The 11,201-nt window shown below is 37.4% G+C and overlaps 1 protein-coding gene across 1 annotated transcript; it reads left to right on the top strand.

The window, feature by feature from the left end:
* Nucleotides 1–1,269: 1,269 nt before the first annotated feature.
* LOC128878603 (uncharacterized) lies at nt 1,270–9,826 on the top strand. Its single transcript, XM_054126917.1, has 4 exons — nt 1,270–1,294; nt 4,882–5,107; nt 7,145–7,489; nt 9,389–9,826. Coding segments are annotated over exons 1-4 (978 nt in total). The 5' UTR covers nt 1,270–1,292; the 3' UTR covers nt 9,794–9,826.
* Nucleotides 9,827–11,201: the final 1,375 nt, after the last annotated feature.

Here is an 11,201-nt window from a genome sequence, read left to right as displayed (position 1 = left end):
ACAACGGCCGTCAGTTCGAAAGCAAGGAGTTCACCGGCCTCCTAGAGGAATACGGCATCGGACACCGCAAGACGCCACCATACACGCCCCAGTGTAATCCCGTGCAGCGAACTAACCGGGTACTAAAGACCATGATCGCCCAGTTTACTGACAGCGATCATCGCACGTGGGACGCCTGGCTACCAGAGCTGGCCTTCGCGTATAATACCGCAAAGCACAAAGCAACCAACAGTACTCCCGCCTATCTGAATTATGGGGCGAGAGCTCCGTGTACCCGGGACCAGCCCGAGACCCCGGACATTCCGCTACCCCGTCGGGAAGCCATCGGCCAACTCTAGGACGCCCTCCGTCTAGCAGCTCGTTCGCTAGCCACCGCCAACGTCCGCCAGGAGAAATATTATAATCAGCACCGACGAAACTGGTCGCCCGAACCCGGAGAATCCGTAATGTACCGCGCGCACGCACTCTCGTCCGCAAGTCAGCATTTTAATGCTAAGTTAGCGCCTAAGTACACGGGACCATACCGGGTGCTTCGCCGTCTCGGCCCGACGGTAGTGCTGCTCCAGGGGCCACGGCACCGCACGCTGCGCGCGCACCTCTAGGACCTAAAGGCACTCCCCACTACCGAAGATTCCCCGACAGCCGCCGCGAGGTGGCCTCCGTGCCGAAAAATTTTCCCGCAAGGGAAATTGATAACTCAGGCCATAAGAGCTCGTCCGTCGCAGAGAGGATCAAAACGAAAACAAAATGTCCAACCGCCAACATACTCGCATTCCTCGCCGCGGCCCTGCGTCGAAACCTGGCACCCTGCCACCCGGAGCCGCACCGCCGAAGGCGCTGAGGAGGGCCCAGGGCCGTCGCCCGCCGGATTCTCGCCCACAGATTTAGTCCATCGAAACCGTGGGCTACTTCACCAGTCCACCGATCCGCCGAGGACCGCCACCGAAGCTCTGACCAGCGCAACGGATCCAGCCCGCTGTAGCCGCTATCCAGGAGCTGCCCACCGCCGAGTCACACTCGGACGTGACAACACGGGAGATGGGCGCCCCGAGGGAACCACCACCACCCGTGCCGTCCAGCGCCGACGCAATCGCCAGCGCGGCCCTACGGGACCTGGCGATGGGAACACCGGAGGAGCAGCTCCTTGTTCCACCCGTCAATCCACCAGGGTCCTCGCCACGCAAGTGGGTAGGAACGCGGCCAGCCGTTTCGCGGATCCCCGTCCGGAAGGCAGGCTCCCAGACAGAGCAGCCCCCGCCGAGCCTTCACGAGGCTTCCGCCCAACCAGGACCATGTAAATATTGTATATATCCCGTAGACTAAGTTTCTTCGGTCAGCATCCGCGCTGACAACCGTAGGTATAAGATAACTCTAAGTCCGTAGAGATAAGTCTAGTTAATAAGTCCGTAACACCGTGGGAGGGCAGCCGGGCGTAAGAGGTGCGCGGCTCCGAAGGGGAGAGGGTGATGTAACGTTATCGGTAGCCGCGACCCTCTCTCTCGTGCCAACGCTCGCTGTCTCCCTTCCCAGGGTTGTTACCACCGCAACTAGTCGAGAGTCGCGCGCTGCAATACGCAGCGCGGCTCTCGCTAGCGTAACCGAGACCCAATGTATATAAATACCGCAGCCACGCCACTCAAGAACTCAGAGTCGCTCGAGTACGGCGCTACCTCAGCAATAAAAAGCCGATAAACCCGTTAAACTCGCACTCTCATTGTTTTTCGGGAAGCATACCGCTCCCCACCTATAACCAATCCTCCTAGGGAGTAGTGACGGTGGAATTGTTGCGCTCGCACCTTTCGCCGTGACCCGCACTCTCCGTCTAACCTCAAAACCCCTACGCCGTGACTTAGTTCACGAAACGGAGGGGGGGGGGGGTATCCGACCGCCCGTCGGATACTTTCTCCCCCTGTTAGTCGAAACATCCCCACCATTCCCGCTCTGCTTCGCGATAGAGCTTCGGTGTGGGATATGAACTGAGTGTATATATATCTGTGTGTGTTCCGCGACTCTGTAAATAGGATAAGTTCCGCGTCTCTCTAATTAGGATAAGTTCCGCGACTCTGTACCTAGATCAAGTTCCGCGCCCACCTAACGATTGCGACTCTGGCGACCGACTAACTCGGCACCCCCGCTCGCGAAAGTCCATACCCCCGGACTTCCCGTGAGAACTTTACACTTTACACTTTTGCATTTTCAACTTTTGCACTTTACACTTTACACTTTACACTTTACACTTTACACTTTACACTTTACACTTTACGCTTTTCAACTTTCAACTTTTGCAGTTTACACTTTACACTTTTAATATCTAAAGATCTTATTCCAAGTTCACAGCCATTAGCTCGCTATTACTCGTGAAGGATTGTTCGTCACGAATAATACCGATTAGTAGTAGCGACACGCTTGTGCTTGTCGAAGTAGAGAAGGGAAAGGGCGAATAACAACCGCGTAACGGTCGCGTCGAAGGCTCGTTGAATAAATAGAAACAATAATTCGTGAAACATTTATGTCACAGCAAAATCATATTCCCCATCGTTGTTTAAATAATAAGTATTGTTAATAATTAATTTAACTATTGTCAGAAATTAATATTTGGTTGGTTCAATCAATAGATATTAGAATATTGACAAATTTCTCACAATTAATGTCTCGAATGAATACTTATTCTGAACCATTATTGTTATTAATGTTTAATCGATCACTGAATGATGCTCTATATATCATAAATGTTTAATTATGTCTTTTGTCATAAGTTATAAAATATGCAGAGGATGAAACAAATAATGCAAACATTATTTGTTTATAAGGGGAATATCCAAAACAACAAACATTTACATGGCATTCCATTTAATAATATGGATCGTTATGGTCCCCTGACACCCTGGGGGGTCATCCAGCAGTACCCCATACCAACATCATATGAAAGAGCCTATCGTCCCATACAATACAAAGAAAAATGTATTGATACCACCAATAGTTTCTGAGAATACAGCTTGTAAGAGTTTACGAGATTCACTCTGTATAATCTGACATAAAGAGCTACATACTTATTTTGTATAGAGAAAAATGTCTTTAAATCTCTATAAGAGTATCAAAATCAATAAGCAAGAGTTTCATTTGCTCTACAAATATAACTGTTTGCAGTTGTGTATAAGTAATTCATCAAATTCGTGATGATATTTTTACAAATTCTGTATATGTGCATGTGTATGTTACCGTCCGATCAATATATTGATTTTCGGAACAGCTGATCTGCCGCTGTTTGCAAGCGATGGGTTCGCGAGGACCCAAGACGTCAGGGCGGACCGAGCGCGAGCTTGCGATGATCCGAAGGCGGCTCCAAAACGAATGTCGCATGACATTTCGTATGAAACAGTTATATCCTTTGAAATAATTTTTATCATGTACTCTGTTTTGACTTATATCTGAGGACTCAATTACTAGAAAATCATGAAATTTGGTATGGTAACCTCTGCATATATGAATGTTTTTGAAACATTCTGTATGCAAGGATGCGTGTCTGTGTGTATAACCACCTGTGATTTACTTTAAACCTCAGAAGTGATTTATCAGAAACGGATGGTATAATAACTTCTATGTACATACAGTCAGTGTAAAAAGTATTCGTACAGCACCCCATTTAAAATAAATGGTTTCTGTACGAATACTTATTACACTGACTGTATGTATGTACACACTAGCTGTGTCCCCCGGCTTCACCTCCGTGGAATACTAATTTTATTCTATATTACATGTGAAATTTGAAGTTACTAAATACATTTACGGAAATAAGGTAACTTTGAAGCAAAATAATTGTATTAATGAGCATATTAAAACCAAGTACGAAGTAAATCCGACCACGAACAAAATATTTACTCATACAAATGTTGCAACCCCTTTTCACCCCTTTAGGGGTTGAATTTTTTTGGAATGCCGAAATAGGTGTTTGATTAATTATATTAAAGGGCATTAAGATCCTTTCTTATTCCTTGGATACATCATAAAGGAAACCTCTGTGCAAAATTTCAGCTTTCTAGGTTCAAGGGTTTAGTCTGGGCGTTGATATGTCAGTGAGTCCATGGCTTTCATTCTTATATATTTAGATAAATGAAATGTCGACGTCCTTAAATGTTTTATTTAAATTTGTTACGAAAGAAAAGAATGTTAATATTAGGAGTGTCATATTTTCTTATGCCGAAAATCAACTCACAATACGTTATACTGATCAAAAATAAAATTCATTCGTTGGTCGTCAAGTTCTCTTCACCTATGTATGTATATTAGAAGCAAGAAATTTAGTTTGTTCCAAAGTAATACCGAGAACATTTCACAACAACGTTCCCAGCATCTAGTTATAATCATAGTTGATGTCAGCTTTCTATGAAATTTCCATTCGACGATCGTACAAGCAAATTTCGTCGATAGAAATACATTTCACTTTAAGCATCGAGAACCTTGAAGTTGCTCAAGGATCTTAGTCGTATCGTTCGCGTTGCAGAGGAGAAACAAACTATGTGAAAAGTAGAGCAACATATCGTTTAGCAAATTTCGCGTAATAATGCACAAAAAGCTTCACGCCTCTCAACGGCGTATTTTATGAAATAAATTAAAATGACAGCCTTGCCATCGAGTCGTATTCGTGGCAAAGTGTCCAACGAGTAATTATCTCTCTTAACACGTTCATTGGCAGACTGGTACGTGTGAAAATTTTTACGAGGTTAAAATTCAATTTTGAGTATTCATTAATTAATCTCAGAATTAATTGTTGTAATTCCTTAGCGAAACACTGTTACCAATGGCAATCAACGTGTTAATCTGTAGTGATTTTAGTTACGAAAATAAAAACTTTGTGATGTTAAGATTTGTTTGTATTTCAAGGTGGCCACCAGTAGCAACAGACCATCGTCGTAAAACATCGCCGTACACCACTACCGTCCCAGGATACAATTGGTCCAGAGAAATGCATCCTAATGATATACGATACGCTAATTCGAGCACTTATCAACATGACTCCGCCGACGGACACGATGTTAAATTTCTAGGAGAGAGAACTTCAGAGGAAACTGTCGTTGAAGTCGAGACGTCTGGTGTTAATAAGAATAACGTATGATCTACAATGTTTATTTTTACGTTATAAATACAAGCTAAACCGTGACGTAATTTAAATCACAGGAATTGCGTATATGTATACCGTGAGTGCCAAAAATGAAATATTTAGAAGAACACACGCTGTTTCGTTTCTAGCTTTGTAGGAATATATAGCTAGACGTGCAGGATGCCAAGTAGATACACGTGGTAGTGATTAAAGGAAAAGGTTTCCTTTACAAAAAAAAAAAGGCTGAAGATGTAGGGTAAAATACATTTTAAGGGAGTGGACTCCCGTGCCTTGTATGCCCTCGTACGCACTCACACAGCTCCACATCACTGTATACGTACACGGAACTGTACACGGAATTGTCCTATTTTTGTCTTGACAATTCAAATTTGAGACCACTCAATAGTCGTTTCCGCTAGATAAATGTTGAAACTTGTGCGCAAGCTCCTATAGTAGTCTACTTTTGCTTTTTTGTGTCATAATTAATAATATTCAGCAGCGTATGTTTCAGCAGCGTTTGTTCAGACAACGCGGCAGCACTGTCGCGCCACCATATTGCTTCTTTTGATCGGGAAATATTACTGAATATTATTAATTATGACACAAAAAAGCAAAAGTAGACTACCTATAGGAGCTTGGGGACAAGTTTGAACATTTATCTAGCGAAATAATAATGTTCTTTTTCACAGTGATGTGGAGCTGTGTGAGTGCGTACGAGCCATACAAAGCACAGGAGTCACTCCTTTAAAACGCGAAAATCGACCCTTCTATCCTAATTTTGTATGAATATGGATATAGAGAATATAATAAATTCATATAGAGACAATTTAACGTCCTTATGAAATTAGATTCATATAGGGAATAGTCCAAATACGCGATACAAATTAAAAGAAGCAAATACCTTTCAAAAAAAGAAATCTAAAATGTAGAATAAATTGTTTATGTACGGGACTTCAGTTTCAAGGTGGTTGATTTTGAAAATATGCGGAGAATGCACGTGTTTGATCACAAATTCATGAAAAACATCTGCAGAACTTCAGAATATCTGTGTTTATACAAAACAAAATATTAGTATTATTATATTAATTTATGAAATATTTATTGGTATACGTTTTACTTGTGTTTTTCATATTCGTTTGAATTTTATCTCGACATGTTACCTTATATTCGATGAAATATAACTTATTATTAATATTAATATATCATAAATTTGAAAGTAATATTTGAAAAATTTCTTTTTAGAAGTTTAATTCTTGCTCTCCTACTTAGAAATTATTTATATAAATTGGCTGATCTCTAAATATAATACACCTTTTTTCTTTCTTTTTAAATTATTCAATGCGTGTTTATTATTCAATTTAAGTGTTATGAAAACATGAACAGAATTATGACATAAAGGGTAGTTTGTTTTTTAAAACCGAAACATTTGTAGCAACAAAATATGGTACAGTTCTCAAATAAATCCAATGCATATTTGTACAAAGTGTCATCACAATCGGCATCTGACAATAGATCATTTTTTTGACTTAATTTTACATGAAGTACTATATTTTAGCCTAATTTTTTTTATGCGTGAAAAATAGGCGTTTTTCGGGCCAAAATTTATTTGAATCGTTGCCATTTTGCGCACAATTAATTTTTTAAAAACGCGGCTCGATAGCACTTGAACAATTTAATATATTATTCAAAAACGCTTGATTTTTTTATTTTGGATAACCCAGCTCTGAGATAAAGTGATCACCGCAGAATGGTCATGCAAAAAATGACAATGCCGCAACTTTGGTAATTTAAAATATTTTCAAATATGAAAATTGCGACATATGTTCGAAGAAACGTTCTTTCGAGTACCCGTAAATTTAATACCAGAAAATTATCCGTTTGTACAAAAAGAATACTCAAAGCTAGACCTCTTTTAAACAGTCCTAAGTAAACTACCCCTTTAAAAACAAGAATGTCAGTAACAACATAATTTATTTGTTGACCACGAAAAAGAACATTATTCCCATTATGGTTGTCACCATATTTACTGAACATTTTTCTTTGTAGTTGCACGATAATCCAGATGACTCGCTGTACGTTAACGTCGTTAACGTCGCGCCACGTCAGAGTAATAATGCTACTCTACGTGAGAAGCATCGACGTTTCCACGAGTGTTCAGAAGTGAACATGCCCGAGGCAATGGTAGCGATGCAGAAGTTGCAAAGGCTAAAAGAACTACAAATGAAACGTGACATGAGCGAGAGATACTACACGCACGAAATAAAACGACTGATTGGTGAATATTACTTCGGTTCGAGAGTTGCTACACCGTCTCTGAGGCCTCAAGGAAAATTACAAAGTGCCAGTTTCCAACAGTGCACCGAAGATCGATCGAAACGTGCACCATACAAAGTATTTAACAACAAGACACATTTCAAAACGGACAATCGCGTCAATTAACCCTTTGAAGTATACAAAATAACTATTTTCGAATCGGCGATATCCTTCTGTCTACTTCAGTTGAATTCACTTCGTATTTTATACAATTCTAGATCATTGTAGTTTTATACATTCTATTAGGTTATCCTAAAAGTTTCTTTCGTTTTATGCACAATATTCCATGTTCTATGTTATATTACTGAATTATATGTGGGTGATCCTGTTCTAACTGCTACTTTTTTTATTGAAAATTTTTCAATTTTATAATTAAATTTTTTTTTATGCATATTATTATTCTATTTTATTGTAAAAATGAAAGTCCGAAAGGATTTTGCTACAACGTTAAAATATCGAGAATAAGAATCAAATTTCAAATTTTTCTTGCCACGGCACTAACTCATTTATCCACGGTACTGACATAAAATAAATTTAGTAGATATTCTTTAGAAAAATTATTAAATGTATTTACGAATTGTATTATAACATTTTAAAACTCTTTTATTCTAATTATTTAACACTTCAATAATAAATAGTAACTCGTATTTAACAAGTAATAATACATTATAATTTATATAAAATATTAATCAACTGAGATCTAACACATACTATTTTACGAAGAACAAATTAACTTAAATATAGTTTTTGGTTTCCATCACAGCATTTTTTGAATTCTCGAGCTTCTACGTAGTGATACAGTCTGACTTTTTGTTGAATAATCACTAGCAACATCTTTTTAAAAACTTTTAGAGTTTGTTTATATTTCCAACTTTATCGTTTGAAGAGTAGTCAATTCTTCCCATAAAAAAGTGTTTACATGAATTTTCATTAGAACGATCAAAGCAACTTAATGAATTGGATAAAATACAATTATGCTGTAATTTATTCCACGAGTATTGATGTACTTTCATAGTACCTACGTAAGGCATGAAATTATTTGGTAATATGGCATCAATATTCGATATTATAATTTTCTTGTACGAAGTGTTGGGGCCATCTGCCATGAAAAAATTATAATTAATAATAAAAATAATTTTATTAATAATTAAATATATTTATACTATTTTTTTACACGGTACTGACAGCCACGGTACTGACATTTTAAATTCAATTAGCAACTGTAATTATTTGGTTATGAATTTGATAATATCCAATTACGGTATTATTTAGGTTAGTAATAAGTACAAAAGTTCATTACTTATGATAAAAAGAATCAATAATTTACTAAATTTACCAGTAACACGGTACTGACAAGTCAATTTATAACATACCTTTTTGAAAACTGACTTTTAAAATGACACAAACTTGTTGCACAATTTCAACAGGATTATGTTTTTAAACATTACATTTTTAATGTACTTTCAATAAGGTTAACTAGTTGTTTTATTAATCTCGAGGTAGATGGCGCACGAGTCGTACAAATTCAAATTAAAAAATCCGTTTAAATCTAAGGACAAATGTTATTAAGCCAGAATTCAATATTGAATTAATATATTGAAGAAAAATTTGTCATTTTTTTTAAGTTTGATTATATACATTAAGTTTTATGGGTTAATTGGTTTGAATCGTTTATTGCGACAAAGAAAATAATGAATTTATAGATAAATTCTAGAAATGGACATAACACGGTACTGACATTTAAGTGATATATTGTAAGTTTTCTCTGGACTGCAAGTTATATTACACAGAAAAAGTGATGAAATACGTTCATGAGGATCGTATTAATACAAAAATTTTATAAATACAATGTTAAAGTATAACCAGTGAGAGTAAATAGTACAGGACATTAATAATCACTCTCAGAATGGAATCACCCATGTAGAAGTTGATCTTGGTATGTTTCAATTCAGTAAATAATAGATAAACACCTTTCAGAGTTTGGAACCATGTGGTACAATGACGACTATCACGAAACTGGATTGTGGGTGTATTCAAGAAACAACGAGACCAATCTTTACGACAGCGAGAGGTCGTGTTCAGAGGAAGAACTGCAGTCAAACACAAGACGAGGAGCAGGTTTTAAAATTGACTTCGTCGAATCCCCCAGAACACTTGCTGACTTCGATAGAACAGCACAAGGCTAAACAGCGAATGAAATCAAAGAAGCAACTCTCCTCGCACCATCGAACGTACGCGAAAATTCTCCCAGATGTCGATCAAGGCTTCGAGACGGAAAACGAGAGAAGAATCGACGCCCAAGAAATAGAAACTCCAGATCGACTGTCGAGAAGTCCCCCTCCTCGTGAAAAATTCAGCGACACCTCGGCCACCTCCGTTTGAGGAAACTTCATTTTTCATTTAATAGTATTGTACTCTCACTATTGACAGGAATAAATAGTTTTCTATAACCTGGATCATTATAATTTCATTTTCAAGAAACCTGACAAGTGACTCTATCACAGGATAAACCAACTGGACCCAGCTTAAACACTGCTGAAAATTTTTTGTTAATTTCAATACAACTCACATGTCCTAAATTATCCACCAATATTTTAGTGGTAATTTAGCATATCGTGCTTGTGTAAATCGAAAACACAAGCTCTATGTTGAATAGATTTACACAAATGCTGGTAACTTTAACAATTCTTTGTCTAAGTTTAACAAACTTGTAGTGTTAAATTTAACTTAGAAAACGTGTTAAATATACATTTTTCTTCAATGTCATATTAACATGTAAACATTCGTTACACTATAATAACACAAATATCTCGTTAAAAAACTAGTACAAATAGTCAGTAATTTGAACATAATTGTTATGTTAATTACCTACAGTATTTTATCAATATACAGACCTTTTATAAAACGGATTTTAAGCCGAACATACGTGAAATAGTACTCTTTTTGCGATAAAAGTGATATAAAGTGGTAAAAAATAAAACAAAGCTAAATGTTTTTTTATGGGACCAAGTGGCAGTAATGCTTTATCAGATGCAAGAAGTTTTAATTCGGTTGGTCCATCCGTCTCGGAGTAAGAAGCAGTACAAAATTTTTCAGTTTTTTGCAAAAAAAAAATCGCAAATTGTCTGGATAATGGGGCCACCTAGAGACATGCTCTACCAGATGCAAGAGGTTTGATCTTGATTGGTCAAGTCATCTTGGCGTAATCGGGGAATATACATTAAAAAATATATGTACATATACGTATATACTATGTCACAGGGAATCCCTAAGGTAGATAATCAATTCACGGGAGATGTTAAAATAACAACTCCGTAAGGTCATTTCCCTAATAAAGTAAGTGATTTAATCAAATCCCTTAACTGTTTTAGTGAAAAGATGAAATAGTATGATTTGATCAAATCCCTTAATTGTTTTAACGAAAAGATGAAATAGTATGATTTGATCAAATCCCTTAACTGTTTTAGTGTAAAGATGAAATAATATTGGTTAGATATTGAAAGTATTTATTTAGTAAATCATGCGTTATTAAAAGTAGAATAGGTAATACAACAATACTCATAGAAACATAAATTATTTATTCGAGACTAATTAGCAAAAGAAATAGGTACTTAAGCTGATATTTTAAAAAACAAAAACAATATTTTTAGGGAATGTAATTAATAAATAATTTATATTTGTACGACTATTGTTGTATTACCTACTCTACACTTAATAACGTATAATTTACTAAATTATTACTTTTAATACCTAAACAATATTATTCCATCTTTTTACTAAAACAGTCAAG

This window comes from Hylaeus volcanicus, chromosome 1, assembly GCF_026283585.1.
Source record: "Hylaeus volcanicus isolate JK05 chromosome 1, UHH_iyHylVolc1.0_haploid, whole genome shotgun sequence".
NCBI lineage: Eukaryota > Metazoa > Arthropoda > Insecta > Hymenoptera > Colletidae > Hylaeus > Hylaeus volcanicus.
The sequence above is the reverse complement of the archived record's forward strand: the minus strand, read 5'-3'. Positions and strand labels throughout refer to the sequence as shown.

Bases quoted from the DNA above. Each gene is read 5' to 3' on its own strand.
- LOC128878603 (XM_054126917.1), top strand. The intron at 5,108-7,144 runs GTATGATCTACA...TTTTCTTTGTAG, and splicing joins CTGGTGTTAATAAGAATAAC to TTGCACGATAATCCAGATGA. The intron at 7,490-9,388 runs GTATTTAACAAC...AACACCTTTCAG, and splicing joins CGAAACGTGCACCATACAAA to AGTTTGGAACCATGTGGTAC.